Source organism: Carassius gibelio, chromosome B5 (genome assembly GCF_023724105.1).
Source record: "Carassius gibelio isolate Cgi1373 ecotype wild population from Czech Republic chromosome B5, carGib1.2-hapl.c, whole genome shotgun sequence".
Classification (NCBI taxonomy): Eukaryota; Metazoa; Chordata; class Actinopteri; order Cypriniformes; family Cyprinidae; genus Carassius; species Carassius gibelio.
Genome location: NC_068400.1, coordinates 24090309 through 24111123, shown reverse-complemented (window position 1 = coordinate 24111123; position 20815 = coordinate 24090309). Strand labels below are relative to the sequence as shown.

Sequence of the window (20815 nt, the reverse complement as noted above, 5' to 3'; positions counted from 1 at the left end):
AATTGTGGAAAACAGGCCAATAAATAAATCTTGGGCCTTATGCAGAGACCAGGATATAGAGATTTTTCAGCTGCATGGTTCTTTGACTTGGGCCAGTAAGTTTTGTTAACCTTTATTACTGACAATCAGCTTAAGATCACACTTATACTGCAAAATTATATGAAATATCCTGTTAAATATGTTTGTTTTTCAGAGTAAGGGAACTTACTGTAAACCAATTAGAATTACAGTCAATTACAGTTTTTAATAGAAAAACATGAATACTACATGAAAGTCGGTTGGAAAAAGAGTAAATGGATAAAATGTGCACACATACATCTCCTTTAACTGCAATGTGTTAATTCATATGAATATTGATGACATCCTTACCACTTCCCCAGTTAGACCTGCTACACATCACACATGCCAGACACCTCTTGATCTTGACAGTCAGGGTAACGAAGAGAAACTATAAAAAGAAAGATAGAGAAGCATGGCAAAAGAAGAGAGAGAGAGAGAGAGAGTCATCTAGCATTAATGACTGCATATGAAAGCGTTTTGGGTCATCATCTAATCACTTCTGAATCTGATTGGACCCATCAAAGCACAGCAAGCGCTTTTGATTTGTGTCTGTGTTTGTTTCAAAAGCCCACCCACTCCTTCATTAAACATCACTTTCCGAGTGAGTATTTGGTTCTTAAATTTTCATTAAAGGCAATATGGCCTGAGGACTCAGACACACTAACACCACACATATACGAGCATCAAGACTGACTCTTCTATCACAGTGAGAAGCTGGGCGTGAAAGTGTTTATCTGGGGCTTTGGGATTATCATTTAGCAAATTACCTCTGATCCAGCAGAGGGTCTCATGCAGACTGTGCACGTCTGCCAGGGACTGAAGACTCCCTCTCTAGGGCTTAGGAAGGATGGGAGAAATGAGGGACAAATGACTGCACTTTATTTTGATATAGTCTATTCTTACGGCTCATTATTGATACTTCTTTTTGATATGAGGCCCCTCCTCTTTTCCTTTGGAGTATCAGTGTGAGTGTGTTTGGTTTGAGAGTGGTGGCTCATGCTGAAAGAGTCAGAGAGCTCTTCTCCCAGGAGGATTCGTCTCACTACCAGCCCTTCGTTTCTTTGCCCGGGTGACTTTTCCTGCAGCTGCACCCATGACTCTCCAGAACTGCCTGCTGCACAGATATGGACTGTATTACGTCTTGGCATTGCTGACACTTCTCATGTCACATGGTAGGTGTGTGTACTGTATGTTTGTATTGATTTGTGTCAGTCACACTGAAGAATTCAAATACAGATATATACTGATGATATATAGTAACATATACACACACACAAACACACACACACACACACACAGACACACAGACATACAGACAGACAGATAGATCTTGAAATAACTTATCTTGGATTAACAATTTTTTTTCTTTATTTCTTTCTTTTTTTTTTTTACTTGCCCACTGATTTGTTAGACTTATGGTTAAAGACAATGGGAAAATCTGTTTGGTCAGAAAAATATCCTTTATTCAAGATACATTCTTTGAAAGAAAGTCATAATATTTATGCAATTTTGCTTTTCAAAGTCAATGTATTCCGTCATCATGATATTTTTCCTAGAAAACTAAGCAGAATGATTGATTTTCTTTTTCTGTTTGGCAGTGTAGACTTTGAACAGTGTTTGTATTGTCTCTATGTAATAACTTATGCTCAAATTGTGTGTTTACAAAGTTTTTGTTATATAGGATGTGGATGCAACTCAATGCAACATTCATCACTGTATTACAAAAAACTAACAAACACAATTTTTGTGTTCGACAATTTAAGGTATAATTCTCTGTGCCAAATGTATCTGAGCTTTATGACAGTAATGAATTCAAATATCTTTTCTTTTTTTTTTTTTGCTTGCAGTGTTGCCTCCTAAAGCTCACTAGCCTCATTTAGATCTAATCTTACATGCAAATACAACATTTCTGTCTGAACGGATTCCAGTGAGGGGGTTATATAAAGCAAACCACCGCCACCAGATGAACTTTGCCTTTTAAAAAAAACACGGAGATCACATAACCAGAAATGATAAATTACCATATATGAGAAAAAGCCAATAGCCTGTCAGAAACTGTACAAACATCATGCAGATTTCTACTGGAGTCTCAAAGCACGATGCCAGATACAGATCGCATGTCACTGCAAATCATTCAGAAGATTAGTGGGACATCAATAATGCATGCAAGTGAATGCTTTTCCTTGTTGATGTAAATGATTCATGCTTTTTTTGAGGTGTTTCATTAATAACATGTTATGTACTGGCCTTCACGCACAACATTACACAAGAGGAGCAGTACATTAGCCTAACAACCACCTGTCATGGTGTAGCTAGAGGCTCTGTGCAGCTAAACCCATGTGTATCAGCAGCAGGGTTCTGCACACATGGCTGAGTGACTTAAAACCTCAGGGCTAAATTCAATCTCAGTCGCTATAACCTCATCCCTGCTTGATCTGGAGCCACAGCGGGTGAAATCATTCAGAAACTGATAGTGAAAGAAGATACTGCTGCACATTATAGTCCAAGTTGCCGCTTTTGCTCTTGTTATCCAATTTTCTCTATAACTCACATGCAAACAAAGATCTGCTTTCTGCTTTATAGCTGACGGGCTGCAATGTTATGCCTGTAACATTGTGCATAACCAGAGGTACGTGGACGTAGGCTGTTCCAGCCCTGAAGTCATCACCTGCTCCCACTCCCACAAGGGCTTCAAGCATCGCTTCTGCATCAGAACCGAAAGTGGTAAGAATGCCCTCGCCTACAACCACCCACCAGCAACCGCTAATATATCAACAATCAGAAATGGCTGCTTGGCTTCCTGTGGCTGAGATAGTCATTGCATGAGCAACAATCACTGTGGAGAATAATGCATAATGGTAGTTTTCATCAAATTTATTTTGGAGTAAAATCCTTTGAACTCCTTTGAACTCCAGGGGTGACACCTTAAAGAGATAGTTTACCCAAAAATGAAAATTGTCATCATTTACTCACCATCATGTCATTCCAAACCTGTATGAGTTGCTTTCTTATGTTGTACAAAAAATAAGATATTTTAAAGATTTCTGGTAATCAACCAGTTGGTGGTTGCCATTGAATCCCATAGTATTTTTTTCCCTACTATGGAAGTCAATGGCAACCACCAACTGTTTGATTACCAGAAATTTTCTAAATATCTTCATGTTCAACATAAGAGGGCAACTCATACATGTTTGGAACGGCATGATGGTGAGTAAATGATGACAGTATTTTTGGGTGAACTATCCCTTTAATCCTCTTCATGAGACTCCTTGCGTGTAATTGTCATCACACTTTGACAGCGTAAGGAGCATTAGAGGCAGATGATCGCTCCTGAGCAAAGGCCGACTGAAGATCACAGTGTTCCCTGCCCCCCACCTAATTAACCCTCAGGTTGTGTTCAAATCCCTATAACACTTGTGGTGTTCCTGGTCAAAAATGACCGGGGCACAAAAAAAAGCCTATAAATCTCTTGTTATGCAATATTATCACCTAATATTGGTATCAATCTTTTTTGTCAGGGTGTTTTCTTTCAATTAGGACTGGTTTTGTATTTATTTTTTTAACTGATCGTAGGCCTCATTGATCTGAGCCTAGGGTTATGGTTAGTGTTCTTCTCATTGTCTGTAGCATGAGGCTGTACCTGTAACCCAGTCAGGTTTCACAAGTAGTCCAGCTCATCCAGGACGGAGGTGCCATCACAAAGAAGTTTGTTGTGTCTCTCAGCACAGCTTCAAAGAGCATGCAGAAGATACCAGGAGACAAGCTGTTACATGAGGAGAACTGGACAGGGACATAGAGGGGCAACAGCACTGGTTTCTGCTACTTTGTACGGGGAGGATTAGGAGGAGCACTGCAAAGCCTTACAGAATGACCTCCAGCAGGCTATAGGTGTCAGAATCAGACTGAATTAAGGTGGCATAAGGGCTTCTTGTCCTGTAGTGGGACCTGTGGTCACAACTCAGCACCATGCAGCTCAATTAGCATTTGCCAGGTGTGTTAGTAATGCTCTGGGGAGCAATATAAGTGGAGGATTGCACAGACCTCCACCTGTTAGCCAGTGGTTGCCTTACTGATGTTAGCTACAGGGATGAAATCCTCAGAGCCGCTGTCAGACCTTACGCTGGCGCAGTGGGCCCTGGGTTCCTCCTGGTGCCTGATAATGCCTGGCTTCAGTGGCTACAGTGTGCAGTTTTTAGATGACAATGGCAGTGATGCCACTGACTGGCCCTCACGTTCCCCAGACTTGGATCAAATTGAGACCCTCTTGGATATGTATCCGTTGCTGCTGTTCATGCTAGTTGGATCAGTGTGTAACTTTAGTTTTTTACCTTTTTTGTGTATGTGTGTGATTTTGAATCCAGCCCTCAGTGTGTTGAGGATTTTGGTTTCCATTGTCTGTTGTCACATATCAACTGTATATAAATAAAGATTTTTAAACTGAATATTGCATTAATTGAGTTCCAATGTGTGATTTAAGTATTCCCTTTATTTTTTAAGCAGTGTATTTGCAGGCAAAAATACATATGTGAAAATGGACATGATCGACATGCTTCTGAACACTAAATATTTCTCAGAGTTCCAATTTCCCCTATTCATTTTCAGCGGACAGAAATTTTTGACAAATAAAACTAAGATCAATAAGGCCTACAGTCAGTCAGTATCAAAAAGAAATACAAACCCAGTCCTGATTGAATGAAAACTATTTGACAAAAATATTTAATCCCATTTTTTCTTTTGTTAATGTAGCACAACAACAGATTTATACGCTTTTTTTTTTCATTGTTAATAGTTAGAGCATTCTAGTGTGATAAACAGTGCGAATATTTTCCAATTTTTTTCATATTGACAAAATTTTATGCTTTTTATGCTTATGCAACTATGCTTTTTTCATTCAAAAAACTGAGGCACGTTAGCTCAGATTAATGAGGCCTAAATCAGTTCCAAAATAATAAACACAACCCCAGTCCTAAATGAAAGAAAACAAGCTGATAAAAAGATTTGTAGGTGGCTCTTTTTGACCCGGAACACCTCAAGGGGAACAAGGTTGAATAAAATAAAAAATGTTTAACGAAAATTTCAAATTTTAGCAGTGGAAGTAGGTATGCCCTGTGTGAGCAAAGTCAGTAAATCTTAGTCTAATGGAATAACATTAAGTACAATTTTCAGGAGAAAGAAAACTCTCTCTGGGTCAAAATGACCCAAACACAACTTGAGGGTTAACCTACTTTAACTCGTACTTCCAACACCTTCATCTCCTAATCAGCCATAAAAACCAACACCTACTGCATAAGCTTGTCTGAAGGTATCACCAATTCCTAGAAATCCTTCTTGGTTTTTTACTTTATGTAATGCATTCATGGCAAATTTGCACTCCAAAGGTGGCAAAGAAACACTTCTGAAGTGGCATTTACTGTAGGTGTCTTTAGACAGACTGTTTAATGCTGCTCAGAGGTGGCATTTACACAGCAATTACAACTGTATAATTTTGTAGGGGTGTAACGGTTCTTGGTAAAAATTTGAACCATTCCATTCTCCCCCATGGTTTGACACACACTTAAATCTGACATCTGTAATATAGGTTGTTAAAAATAACAACACATAAAACCGACAGAGTTCGGCTAAAGTTTGTTCCTCTTCAGGAACTGGAGCTGCGTTGAAACACTAGGGGACCCTTCGGGGGCCTCTTACACCAGAGGTCAGTCTCGAGAGACTGATTCCCTTAGTAGATTATTTAGCAGCGTGGAAACTACTGCCAAATGTATCTCAATGGGTCCTGCGCACAGTAGAAAAAGGCTGCCGTATTCAGTTTGGCTCTCCACTGCCGAGATTCAATGGGGTAACTCCGACGTTAGTCGGCCCCAAGCAGGCTCTGATTATGGAACAAGAAGTGAAAACCCTATTAGGGGAGGAGGCCATCAAGGTGGGCCCTCCTCAAGACAGGGAGTCCGGGTTCTACAGCCGGTATTTCATAGTTCCAAAGAAGGATGGGGGGTTGTGTCCGATCATAGATCTGCGGGTCTTAATTCGATCAGTTATGAAACTGAAGTTCAAAATGCAAGATCACGCATGTTGTAGCTAAAATCAGATCCGAGGACTGGTTTGTCACAATAGATCTCAAAGATGCATACTTCCTCATATCCAACCTTCCACAACACAGGAAGTTTCTGAGGTTCCCTTTCGGGGGTGAAGCTTACCAATATCGAGTACTTCCCTTCGGCCTTGCACTCTTGCACTCTCACCCTGCACTCTCACCCTGTATAGATGTGCCTCTGGTTCCTCTGTGCATGCAGGGCATCCACATTCTCAATTATATCAACAATAGGTTGATTTTAGCTCAATCAGAGCACCGTGGCGGTTCGACATCAAGATGTCGTTCTCGAACATATGGGGGAGCTGGGTTTGAGACCGAACGCCAAGAAGAGTGTACTTTCTCCAGTCCAAAGAACAATCTAGTGGGGCGTAGTGTGGGATTTGACCACGATGCAGGCACGTTTGTCCCATGCTCGTATAGAGTATCGTATTCTCATGTCAGTCGAGAGAGTCAAAGAAGGCCAGTCACTCACTGTCAAACAATTTTTTTGGGTCTGATTGTTGGGTCTGATTGCAGCTGCGTCCAACGTGATGCCTCTTGGCCTGCTGTACATGAGACCCCTACAGTGGTGGCTCAAGACCAAGGGATTTTCCCCGAGGGGCAACCCACTTCGACCTACTAGCGACGGATGCATCCCTTACTGGCTGGGGTACACAACTCAGGGGACACAACTCATAGTATCTGGTCTCTCAACCGAGGTTGTTGAGACCATCCTCCAATGCAAAGCTCCCTCAGCAAAGAGACTGTACGCCCTGAGGTGGAAACTCTTCACCTCATGGTGCAGAGACTTTCAGCTTGACCCAGCTAACTACCCAGTTGGTACAGTTCTGGAGTTTGTACAAGCCAGGTTCTCTGCAGGGTTGATCCACTCCTCACTGAAGGTTTTCCATTGCGGCCTACAATGCCCCTCTCGATGGTCAGTCTTTGGGAAGACACCCCCTAGTTACAAGTTTCATTCGCGGTGAATGAAACTTGCGCCCGGCATGGCTAAAGCGTTCATATACCCTCGAGCGGGATGTGTTCCTAATGTTCTCTCTGTCACAACACAACCTGTAGTGCTGCAGGCCTTCTGCCCTCCTCCCTTTCGGGAGCCAGATCAAGAGAAGCTAAATTGTATGTGTCCAGTTTGAGCGCTGGATGCATACGTCCACAGAGCTGCCCCGTGGAAAAAATCGGAACAATTGCTAGTATGCTACAGTCCCCCCAAAAGGGGTTTTCCTGCATCTAAGCAGACTATTAGTCGTTGGATAGTTGAGACTATCAACGCCACCTATGAGCCCTCTGGTCTTCCCCCGCTGTCGGGAGCCAAGGCTCACTCTACTCGGGTTATGGCGCCCTCAAAGGCCTTTTTTTTGCAAAATTCTATGGCCTAGATATGCCAGTCACTCCAGGCACTTCAGTTCTCTCGTCCTAAGCTGTGCTCTTCGGATACACATTAGGCAGGGATTTGGTAGTCTGGCAGTGTGGACACATCGTTCCCCATAGCATTTCCACGCAGCTTGAGTTTCTGAAGAGGAACGTCTGTAGGTTACGCTATAACCATAGTTCCTCGAGGGAACGAGATGCTGCATCTTGAGGCCATACCCCGGCACCCCTGTCGGCGCTTGCTGGTCTTCGAAGCTGATGCCGGCTGCGTGGCTCGTGCCTTTATAGCTTCCTGGTCACTTATGTGACCCCACCCGTGATGGCACGCACTTCTATAAGACAGATTACACATGATATTCAGAGTCGCTCACGCTAAACTCTTTCACCATAGCATTCGACGCAGCATTTCGTTCCTTCGAGGAACTATGGTTACATGCGTAACCTATAGATGTTCTGTTGATGGATATGCATTCAACAGCGATGAACAAAAAAATAAAAATAACATGGAAAAACCTTTATGACATATGCTCAAGTATTACCAATCATTTCCCAGTATAGGCTAGTCTTTTTTCCCTAAAATAGAACATGCCGAACCATACTGAAACTGTGACTCTGAAACGGTGATACAAAAAAACATGAATAATTATAATCGTTACACCCCTAATACTTTTTTGTGGTGGGTCTAAGCAGGCATAATTTGGTCAGTTTTTTTTGAGCATGCACAAAGCAGCCTTAATTCCGCTGTGCAATGACAGTGGATCCAAACCCTTGGAATTTCAAAATCTATCTAAACATGTTTGAAAACATTATGATGTGATTTGAAATCAAGCTCAAAACCACTGATATGAAACAAATGATGAATATTTTGAAGCTTCATGAAGCAGTGTTGTAAACACTCTCATTACTAACATCGAGACTGTCTTTATGCTTGAGGCTTCCAGCACAACTTTTCCTGGTATCACTGCATGAGCGAAATATTTTGTAACCTGAAATCCTGACTACATTTATAACCCAAACGCTGTTGACAAAACACAGCCAGACTCTCAAACAGACAGTCCTTCCGATAGGTGACAGACAGACACAGTCCAATTGATAAGGCTGATAAGAGCATTTAGACAGAGATCATCAGGGATTTCTCTTTCTCTCTCTGTTGGATCATCGGCCAGCCGTAATCCTCCAGAGTTATCCACTTTCACAAGTCGAGCCAGCTCTGCCTGCCTCCAGAGCTCAGCATGCATCACAGAGCTGTCACATGACTCAACCCCGAGCAAGTGTTTGTGCCGCTTGTTTTACTGTACTGTATGGCCAAATCTTCTCCTTTTAGTTGAAGGTGTATTGTGGGTTCAAAATAAGACTTTTACGGTTTTCGTGACATGTTATTGACGATAATTCTGATTCTGAACAAAACTGTATGTTTACAGTAGTGAACTTTCAGTAGAAGTCTATGGATAGAGCACTGTAGACTGTGCTTGTATTTTTGTTGTAGCACTTTCACTGATTCCTGTACACAAAAATTTGTTACTCAGGCTATGAATTCTTAATTAACTTTTTACCAGTGGGACGGTGGCTGCACTGTAGGTGGACTTATGGTTATGTGTTACTGACATAATTGCTGTGGGTAGATTTGTTTCCATGTAAACAGTCCCTTAGTGGAATTAGTAACTGTATCATAGTGAAACTTGGCAGGAGTTACTAGAAGATTAAAAGCTTAAGTAAAAAAGGAAAAAAAAGATTCCTGTAAACCACTGATTCTAGTCAACTGTCATACACAGTTTTCTGTATTCATGCATGATGTAAATGTCATCATGTTGTGTGAAGTGTGATATGAAGAAGTGACGTGGAGGCATGGAGGAAGTCATTTCTTGTGTGAGATGATTCAAAATGTGCTGATGTTCCTCTAAAAAGTGAATAAGATAGGCTTATACTATAGGAAAGCCAGTTAAATGTTTGTAGGTCTGAGTGCATGTAGGAGTGTGTGTTGAAGATGGAAAATAATGCAATTCTAAATGCAAAAAAAAAAAAACAAAAAAAAAAAAACTATGAAATGTGGCAAGAAAGGTGGAAAAGAAATCGCCTATGTGCGCACCTTGGGTTTAAGACATTACATGTGTTTATTTTTTAATGTATTTGTTTGTCTTATACCAATAATTATTATATTTTACCACACCAGAAAGACTCATTCATACTCTACTGTCTGTGATTATCATTATTTGTATGTTTTGTTCTAAAACATAAATTACACAAGTGTCATGTGTTAAACATTAAAAATATACTGTATAAGTTACTAATAAATCTCTATATAAGATTGGCTGAAAAAAAAAAGTTTATCAAGCATGTGCACTCACTTTTGGTAGATGAAGTTCGTATAGCCCAAGTGAATTATGTTTAGTTTTTAGTTTTTTTCTTTTTTAACCTCTTAAACTCTGCAGACCCGGTACCGGGTCCGAAAATAGCATGCCACATGTTTGTGTCTCATTTGCATATCCTTCCTTATATGGCATTTGCCCAAAAATGGGTTCATTTGAAAGCTTAGAGTGTTTTCTTTACAAAGAATACCATTAATTGGGGTTTTATGATACATAAAGTAGTCAAATTAAGCTAAGAAATATATTTTCCCCCCCCATAAATTTCCATCTAACGATTGCGAATACGTTTTCGTAAGAATGTGTATTTAAAATATTTTTCACAAAACAGTCAAGTCATATATCACAAGAAAGCTCTCATTCTCAGGAATCTGATGATGTAGATCATTTTATTGTGTGACAATCACAGATCGAATGATCTTCAACAGAATCGCGATGTAAAATTTCTCACCTTATTATTTATACATTTTGCACCGCTTCAGTCAGCCGCAAACAGCCACGCATACCTATATACTCGATATAATCTTTTAGATTAGAATCTCTTCTTTCAAACAAGACCATTTTTACGTTTCTGCGTGCTTCCATTGCTGAGATATAAAGCGTTTTGTACAAGTGCGCAAAAGCGCTCCATGAAGTATTACTCTACAGAATCAGAGATGGATCAGAACTTCTTTACTAAGGATTCACATGTTCAGTACAACATACATTTCCGGCTCACGTACTCACGTACACACACGTACATACGTACACACGTATTACATATCACAACATCCCCCCTGTTTAACATAAGTGTGTAAACACTTCAGATAACCAATACAAACAAAAATATTGCTCTTTTTTTTTTTTCAATATGTTGCACTTTAAAACTATAATGAACTCAAACAATCTGTTTAATTACTACGCGGGAAAAATACACATTTAGTCCGTATTTGGTATTCTTTTTACTGTTTGACTATTACTTAATCTTTACACAAAGTCTTTGTATTGGGCTGGCTTGATAATGACCCGTCCAGACCTTGTGCGTGTTGGTCTTGTCTCAGTACCTGTATTGTCTGTTTTTGTATCAAGAGGTTGCGTGATTTTGTTCTCCACTGGATTCTTGTGGCTTTGTTCAACCTCATCCTTTTGGGGTGTTTCAGCAAACTGTACTTTTTTCTGTATTTTCTGTGTGTGTGTTACATACATTTCACGTAGTTGGCTCCTAGTACGTCGGACTGTGTTTCCATTTGGTGTTTGGATCAGGTAACTTCTCGGCTCCTTGCATCTTTCCACAACAGTTCCTGGGTGCCATGTTTTCCTCTCCTTGTCTAACACTCTTACACTCTGTCCACGAAACAATGGTGGTAAGTCCCTACCACTACATTGGTCATGGTGTGTTTTCATCCTTGTAATCCTTTTTTCCAGGTGCTGTCTGTGTTCCAGTTTACCTGGATCTGCATGACTTGGTAGGAGTGTGGTGATTGGTCTGCCAAGGAGTAATTCTGCAGGGGATGGTAAATCACTGTCAATGGGTGTCGCTCGCACCTGCATCAGAGCCATTTGTACATCTCCTTTGTGTTGTATTGTTTTTTTTATGATTGATTTGATGTGTCTCACATGTCGTTCAATAAATCCATTGCTTTTTGGATAGTGTGGTGAACTTGTGATATGTTCTATTCCCCAATCAGTTACGAATTTCCTGAAAGGTTGTCCCGTGTACTGCGGTCCGTTATCTGTCATTATTTCATCTGGTCGACCAAATAAAGACATATAACATTGCATTTTTTGTGCGACTGCATGGCTACTTACTGGTATGGGCATTTCATCAACTAATGGATACTTAGAATATCTGTCCACGGTAAGTAGGTACTGATGGCCGTGGATCTCGAACAGATCTGATGCCAGGTATTGCCATGGCTTTGTGGGAGTTTTGTGTGGAATGAGAGGTTCTTTTGGTTGTGCATCTTGGTGTTCTGCACAGGTACTGCAAGATCTGCACATTTTTTCAATGTCTGTGTTTATCTTGGTCCAATATACACTTTCTCTAGCCAACCTGCGCGTTTTTTCGATACCTTGGTGGGCTGCATGGAGTTGAGTCAGTATGTCGCTGGTCATGGATTCTGGAATAAGCACTTGTCTGCCCTTAAATACAACTCCAGCTTCTATGGCAAGTTCATCTCGAAAAGGCCAATAGCTGAGTAGGTCTTTTGGCAAGTCTTGAATCCTGTCTGGCCATCCCTGATGGATGATTTCTTTAAGCGCACTGAGCTTGGGGTCTTTTGCAGTCTCCATTCTAAGACTCTCCTGTTTGTTTGGTGAGAAGTTTACAATTGCAACAGTATGATGCTCAGGGTCTTCAAATTCGGTGTCCAGCCCATCAATTCGTTCATCGAGTTCAATGTCTTCATTGTTTTCAGGGTTTGGCAGGCGGCTGAGAGTGTCAGCTAAAATCATTTGGCATCCAGGACGATACACAATGCTGTAGTTGTATCCCTGTGTTTTGATCAACATGCGTTGTAACCTTGGAGGAGCAGCATGAAGAGGCTTTGTGCATATGGTGACGAGAGGTTTGTGGTCCGTTACTACGACGAATGATTTGCCATACAAGTATGTGTGATATCGCTGCATACCATACACAATAGCAAGCATTTCTCTTTCAATGTTGCTGTATCTTGATTGACATTCAGTTAACGTCTTCGAACCGAAAGCAATGGGCCGGTTGTCTTGCACAAGTGCTACACCAATGCCTTTCTGTGACGCATCTACCTCCAGTGTTAGGGTGGCTGCTGGATTATAGTACTTTAAGCAAGCATCAATAGTCACTGTTGCCTTTAGGTCATCGAAGCATTTCTGATAATCAGTGTCCCACACCCACGGTGAGTCACTTTTCAACAATCCTCTCAGATTGTGGGCTTTATCAGCAAACTTTGGTATGTAGGGTGACAGGTAGTTTAGCATGCCCATGAATCGATGAAGGTCATCTTTGTTTTGTGGCGTTGGCATTTTTTGTATGTCGTGGATTTTGGCTGGATCTGGTCTGATGCCTTTGTCTGTGTACAGGTTGCCAAAAAAAGATATGCTCTGCTGTTTGATGATGCACTTGTCACTGTTAAACACCAGACCTGTTTCTACAGCTCTTTCCATCAGGCTTGTCAGATTTCTGTCATGATCCTCCTCGTCAACTCCACAAACTGCAACATCGTCTGCTATGCTGATTACACCATGAAGACCTTCAAGAATTTGGTCCATTTTGGCTTGGAAAAGGTCTTGGGACACACTGAGACCAAATGGTAAGCGTCTCCAGCAGTATCTGCCAAAAGGAGTGCGGAACGTGGTTAGAGTTTGTGACTCCTCTTCAAGATGTATCGACCAGTAACCGGCTTTTGCGTCTAGCTTGCTGAACACTTTTGCATTTGCAAATTTTGGGTTTAGTTCCTCTACAGTTGGAATTTTGTGAGGGCACCTCTTCAGGCTTGCATTTAGTTTCTGAGGATCTAAGCAGATTCGAAGTGATCCATCTTTTTTAGTGCTGAAAGCAAGACTAGAACACCAATCTGTGTGTTCTTCTACTTTTCGCAGGACTCCTTGGTCGACAAGTCTATTCAACTCATCTTGAAGTTTGTCCTTTATGTGGATACTGCATTTGCGTGGTGGGTCGATGAATGGATTGGCACTTTCCTTTAGGATGAGCTTTGCTGTGCCACTGAAACTGCCAATTTTGTCAAATTGGTCTGGGTATTGCTCTTTTAGTTCTTTGATGCCTTTTATGTGTTGATAGGTACTCACTTTTGTTTGTCGTTCTTCATGTCCCTTATTTTCTCTTTCAGACATTGCATCAACATTTACCGTCACAAGGTTGAGGAGTTCACTTGTGGGTAGTCCAACCACGGCTGGTCCAGGTACATCAACGACATAAAACTTTACATCTATCCATCTGGACTTTTTGTGTTGGCATGGCATGTTGATGGTTCCAAAGCAGGGAATCACATCGCCAGTGTATGACGTTAGTTTTACGTTGGAGGCTGATTTTAAATGTTCCATGCTTTGTGGAGATGCACCATACATCTGCTTGAATGTACGCAATGGAAGTGTGTTTCCAGATGCCCCTGTATCTATTTTCAGACGAAGTGTGTACCCATGTCCTTGCAAGAAAGGTGGTTTAATATTTAGGTTTGTGTATGCCTCATCTCTAGGTGGTTTCACATGGATGCTATGCATGCATTTAGAACTGATGGTGATGGAGTAGAAGTGTTGTTGGTATGTATACTCATCATCTTTAGTGCTTTCTACAGTGCTAATGCTGGACTCGTCTTTGCGTTTGTGCTCTTTCCATGGGCGAGCGTGGCTTTGGTATCTATTGCGAGTTCGTGACTTGCTTCTTCTGTGCTGGCTGGATAACTCTCTCTGTCGTCTGCTCTTTTTACAGCACTTTGCCCAGTGGCCTCTGTTACCACACATAGAGCATATATCATTGTATGCAGGGCATTGCCTTGGCTTGTGGTTTGTGTTGCAGTTTTGACATGTTCGTCCTCTTGTTACAGCATGGACATTTTCAGTCTGTGACATACCAAGTTGTTGTATCTGTTCATTACCAGCTGCTAAGGCTTCGTACTTTCGCCCTTCTGCAAGAACTTCAGCAATTGGATGACCTTTAGGTTTGCTGTATAGGTCATTTCTTAAAGCATCAAAAGGAGTACTGGCAATGATAAGTTCAACTAAACGTTCATTGAGCTCATCGTCATTGAATTGGCATTTCAGTGCTAAAGTTCTGGCTCTAGTCACAAAGTCATCAATGCTCTCATTTGGCTTTTGTCTATACTGCATAAGATGTAGCCTGTGGATTCTGAAGTTCACATTTAACTTTAGTTGTCCTTCAAAGAAATTCCACAAGGTGTCAGGCTCTCTCTTATTTGCATCACTAAGCCCACTTGCATTTAGTCGTTTTAATCCTTCATCTCCAATTCCTCTACATATTTTCCTAGCTTGTTTTTCAGCATCTGTTATTTCTTCATCTTCGAGGTACAGATTCATTTTTTGTTTAAATAAAGACATTGCTTCACTCAGATCGGGGTCAGACCAGTTCATCATTGGTAGATGTGCCGCCATTTTTGCACATGTATCTTGTACTCACGTTAAAAGTAGTTGTCGTTTTCTGTATTTTGTTGTATCCTCGGACTGATAAGCAATTATCACGCAGACAATGCTCTTTTACGATCCCACACGTGTATAAGAGAGCGCGTCACGGAATGTACTCCCGCGGTAACTTTACACAGCCATCTAGCGTTAAACAGATTGGGCTCGCGGCATAATTTCCTCGCTTCACTGGTCACGAACACTCACGTGGATGATACTATGGTTGTTTTACCGCTGCCACCATGAAGTATTACTCTACAGAATCAGAGATGGATCAGAACTTCTTTACTAAGGATTCACATGTTCAGTACAACATACATTTCCGGCTCACGTACTCACGTACACACACGTACATACGTACACACGTATTACATATCACAACACTCCAAGAGCTGTATGATTGACAAGATCTCTTACTCATATTGATGGGTCTAAAAGCCTTTCTTCTGGTATAGACGTCTGACCTCTTTTGTGAAGCGCTATTTGTCCTGATGGCTGTCATTCACAAGTCGTTCCTCCAATCGAAGGTGTGAATTCAGCACCGCGGGGGTGCTGGAACTGGACAGCGACTGCCCACTCTTTTCCGCTTGTGGAGACGCAATGGTCTCTGGGAAACTGAGTCTTTGGCTGCTTCTAAACAAAGGACACGCGAGGAAAAAACTACTAATGGCCGACGCTACGGATTTATAATGCATAATATTCATAAAACAAGTTCTGGGTGGCCACCTTCGCCGTGGAGAGGTCAGGACGCGCATCTGGTAAGCCTATACGCGTGCTACTCGCTTTCATACATTTGATTCTTTATTCTGAGGCTTGGAAGCTTCGCTAGCAATAAGCTAATATGTTTATTTTCATAACTGTGCAGTGTTCGACCGCATCTCAGTGAATGTACAGTAATCCGTACAGTACTGGGGGAATAAACATAAATTAGTTTGCTGACGCTCCGAAGTTCGCGCAAAAGCTTCGGGGAGCTTGTTTACGTTATATAGAAACCGAAACCAAAATACACGCTGATAAAAAATCAAAATATGAAATATGAAAGAGACGGCGAGGTCTCTCAATCTCTACACGATGCAGAATAGACATAAATGAAACGATATGAATCTGGAGATTGTGGATTCTATTTTAGATTGTGATAGACCAGATATTTTTTATAATTTTATGCATGCTGCTATTGTGAAATATGAATTATTTTCTTTCAAAGACTGTTCAGAAAACCCACACACAAAAAAAGCACAATGTATTGAGATGGTTCATCATATGTGAAACAACATAAATAATACTATTTGTCACAAACAGCAGATTTTTATGTAACTTCTGAGTGTTTTCTGTCAAATAATATACAGAGATCACATTATTCCATACTGCAAGTGTGCAAAAGATGACTTCATACTTATTTAGACAAAAATTTTATACAAAAATGCTATTATTCCTTCCTTCAGTTGGAATAGAATAACTTTTGCATAGATTAGGATAGAAAGAAATTTCTGTTTTCCTCTAATAGCTGACAGTTGGAAGAATCACAAGACATTTGTCTGAAGTTGCCAGCCCCTTCAATGCCTGAGTTATAACATTTCAAACTTCAGTTTACACAAATAAAATAAAAAAGCGCCTTGTTTTTTTCCCTATTTATTATAACACAGACAGCATATATTGTCATTTTTATCAATTTCAACAGTGTTTTATGTAATTTCAAAGGGTTTCCTTTGAAATTATACCAAACTTTCTGAGCTTACACTGTAGTATTAGTATAGGCAGGCATTCAAAATTAGGTAGGAAAATGAAAAACGGAAATCCCCAAAATAGCATTTGTGCTTAGTTAATAATTCATGTTTGACTGTTGGTAATTTGTTGTAGAAGAAAACATAAGTCTCTTCATGCAAAGTTAACCACAGACATTAAATTCTACTCATAAATCCAAAACTGCCATTCTAAAAACCCACAGGAAATTCTTAACCCATGTACCCATGGCTCAGAAATGCTGGTTCTCCTCCAGGTTTTAGAACAACTACCTAAACAGTTCTGTTGTGACATGCATTAAAATCATGACTTCACCTGAAATCATTCTGAAATTGATTGTATGTAACCCAGCATGTGGTTTCTCTAAAACTGTTTTGTTTGTGTTATGCAGTTGCATTGGGAGTCATGCTGACTAGTGGCTGCGCGACAGCACGACACTGCCACACGCAGGAGCTGCCGGGAGTCAACATCCACTGCTGCGGCTCTGACCTGTGCAACAGCGCCACCCGCTGGCGGACGAACACACTGCTGCCTATTTGCTCGTTGACGTTTTCTCTCTGGTTTCAAAGGTTGATACTTTGGACGAAATAACTTTGAAATTTGAACGTCACGACAAAATCACGGCAGCTACGCTTCCGATGCATGACATACATGGTGGAACTTGAAAATATACCTATAAAAGATGTGAACACAGACCCTGGAGTATTAGACCTAGGCCTAAGTGTGGATAAACCAATCCTTTATGTAGCCTAGTATTGTTTTCTTTGGATACTTAGGCAAGGCAAGTTTATTTATGTAGCATTATATAGTTTATTTCAGAGTAAGTCTCAAAAGCACTTTTATATGGACAACAATATATATATATATGTTAAACTATTATTATGAATCATTTTGCTCAGCCAAAAATGAGAAATTATGCTCTTTACAATATGTGTGAAAATATGTGATCAGGAATTACATCCTATTTAAGGCCGAAATGTTCTAAAAAAAATCGGTAACGGAAATTATACTTACCTTTTTATTGTTTTGGGTATTATTATTTAGATATTTTCTAAAGTTTTTGTAATTTCTTTTAACCAACTGATCTCAAGATGATTTTTAGTGAAGTCTGTCACTCAAGTTCAAACGTCCTAGCAGAGTAATCAGGTTTAGATTAGCACATTCTTTTTGAACATACAGGAATGCATGTTTGATAAGTAAGAAGGTGTTGAAATACTTCTTCTATTTAGTTTTAATATAGGCCTAAGCTAAGGCCTCTAATGCGCCACATTGAAAGTTTTTTTTTTTGTTTGTTTAAAAATGAATACAATATTTAATTACCGAACGAGTACATTAAAATATTGTCGTCTTACCTCTTGCTTGCTAAATCATATCCGTAAAGGTCTGGTTATTGAGTGAGTGGGTGCTTAGTTTGTAACGGAAATCTTCAGCCAGCATTTACATTGGCAAACAACAAATCCTTCTTAACCACTGACGAACAACCAATTGTCAAACAAACTACAGAAAATTAAAACTACAAGAAGTCTGCAGTCAAGAAGGGGGATGTATTTAGGATTTGAAGTTCTACCGTCAGTTGTGTTTCGACACAGCACATCCGATGGTAGAACCTCAAATTGTAAATATAGTTTCATATCTGCTTTGGTGTTTCCATGCATCTATATAAAATGCTATTCCTCAAGAATTTGCAATTTTATGTTTCAACCAGATATGGCAATAAAAGGTTCCAAGTGGTGCTTTAGAGATCTAGCCTTTTTTTTTTTTTTTTTTTTTTTGTCTTTATTAGGACAAGACAGTTTTTTAGACAGGAAGCAAAGTGGTAGAGAGAGGAGAAAGGTCCGCAAGCCGACTCGATCTCAGGACACCCAAAGCGTATTTTAAGAAAACATGCCTAAGATATTTCACCTAATACCAATTTGTTTTCAGTTAGATCAGTCAATATTGAATAATTTTGGTATTCTTCAATTTCAGATTTTTTCATAATCATAAATAGGCTACAAGGTTTCTATTTCAGCTATTTGTTTCAACTAGAGTCAGTTATATTTCCATTTCACAGTTTTGCAGCTAATCCACAGTACTTGGATGACAGTACTTTATAATTGCTGATCCATGGGAATTCTTAGCTGAGAAGTGAAAATCTATCTCTAAATGATTTCTAAATAGAGCTCAGGGCTACAGGAGATGGCAGTGTTTCACAATCTTTTGACACAGGCATAAATGTTCAACCTGACAGACTCTCTGACACAGCAGAGATCTTGCAATGCTTAGTCCACTGTGATAATTGTAATTAGAGCCATGAAACATGCCTGACTAGTGCAGTATTTTATTAGGATTCATTCTTTGCTAGAAATCATGTTTATAACATGTTCAACAATACTTCATGTGGCTCCTTTGAAGAGGCGACAGATTCAGAGCACATTTTAAGAGCAATGGCCTGTCTTATGGTGAAAGCTCTTATGAAAATAAACGGGAAGAGATCCACGGAGGCTCACGGCTTGTTTTGATTGGTTTAATCCAGCCTTTGAGAAAACACAGGCAGTGAGACCCACCCCTCACAGAGTGGAGGAAGAAGTGTTTCATCTTTTAATGCTTCTCATGATTCATCCAGAAATTAGCAGAGAGAGATTGCGGAGACAGGTTTGAGGGCTGGCGTATAAAATAAGGCAGTCATATACGCTCCTGCCAGACTCTCAAAACTGTGCTGTCTCTGAGCTAATGAGCGCTGAAGCACAAGCTGTACCCTCCGAGCAGCACCCGAACTCTCTCCTGTCTTTAACGTCTGCTGTCACATGCCTCTGACACTGAAAGGACTGCTTTCACAGGCATTTTGAAAAATGGTCTGTTGATTGCAGTGAATTTGGTGAGAATCTAGAATCCATTTGGTGCTTTTGAGTGGATTTGTTTCAGTTTGTTCAGTATTTGTCAATGTCAGACCACAGTTGAAGCCATGGCATGAAATTCATTCACTTGTCATAAGTCAATGTTTGTCTGTTTTAAAAAACAAAATGCTTTTTAAATTTCACTGTGTGTGACTGAGGTACGAAACCAATGCTATGATGTTATGGTTTTCTAGCTGGTTGTCAGGTCATTGTTGTGTAATTGCTAAGGTGTTTCAGGGTGTTTTTTTTTTACTGGCCTCAAGCTGTAGTTGCACTAGACCTGGAGCATACAACATTAATTTGGCCAGTACAAAAGACATGATATGATGACACACACTCTCTCTCTCTCTCTCTCTCTCTCTCTCATTTTTGTTCCTTCAAAGAAAGTACCAAACTTTGATGCTTCAATGTATTTCTAAATACAATCCACATAAACTGAGTTCATATAAAATTCATACATGTTTGCTTTATATGATAAACCTTTAATTTAGGTTTTTATTCACATATAAACATTGATCAATGTACATATGTAGAGCACATCCAATATGGTAAATATTCCCTTCAGAAGGCTTGGATTAATCTGCTCTATTCATATGGATTTCTGGAATCATATGGAACTTTTAAAGTTTTGTCAGAATGGACTTTAAAAGGAGAGACAGAAATCTCTCAGATTTCATTAAATTATCTTCAATTGTGTTTTGAAAATGAACAAAAGTCTAATGGGTTTGACATTAGGGTAAATAATAAAAAGATTGACATTTTGGGTGAACCATCCCTTTAATTCAGTTTGGAGTTCAATGGGTAACATTAAGATTCTCTGTTTGTCACCCTTTTTCTTCTTGTGTGAATTTACAGTTTAAAGGGGGGGGGGTGAAATGCTATTTCATGCATACTGAGTTTTTTACACTGTTAAAGAGTTGGATTCCCATGCTAAACATGGACAAAGTTTCAAAAATTAAGTTGTACGTTTGAAGGAGTATTTTTGTTCCCAAAATACTCCTTCCGGTTTGTCACAAGTTTTGGAAAGTTTTTTTTGAGTATGGCTCTGTGTGACGTTAGATGGAGCGGAATTTCCTTATATGGGTCCTGAGGGCGCGTCTGCCTGAAGAGCGCGCGCTCCCGTATAGCAGAGCACTGAGAGCACAACAGACTTTACTGATCAGAGCGAGAGCGTAGCGAAATGTCACAAAAGGAGTGTGTTTTTGGTT

At 40.1% G+C, this 20815-nt stretch overlaps 1 protein-coding gene across 1 annotated transcript; it reads left to right on the top strand.

The window, feature by feature from the left end:
* The first annotated feature begins 883 nt into the window (after window positions 1–883).
* On the top strand, window positions 884–20146 carry LOC127958861 (uncharacterized). Its single transcript, XM_052557891.1, has 3 exons — window positions 884–1232; window positions 2644–2784; window positions 17123–20146. The coding sequence occupies exons 1-3, from the start codon at window positions 1154–1156 to the stop codon at window positions 17320–17322; spliced, it is 420 nt and encodes a 139-aa protein (XP_052413851.1). The 5' UTR covers window positions 884–1153; the 3' UTR covers window positions 17323–20146.
* Window positions 20147–20815: the final 669 nt, after the last annotated feature.

Coding starts and splice junctions, on each gene's coding strand:
- LOC127958861 (XM_052557891.1), top strand. CDS start 1,154: ATGACTCTCCAGAACTGCCTGCTGCACAGATATGGACTGTATTACGTC. Junction 1,233..2,643: donor GACACTTCTCATGTCACATG/GTAGGTGTGTGT, acceptor TCTGCTTTATAG/CTGACGGGCTGCAATGTTAT. Junction 2,785..17,122: donor CTGCATCAGAACCGAAAGTG/GTAAGAATGCCC, acceptor TGTGTTATGCAG/TTGCATTGGGAGTCATGCTG.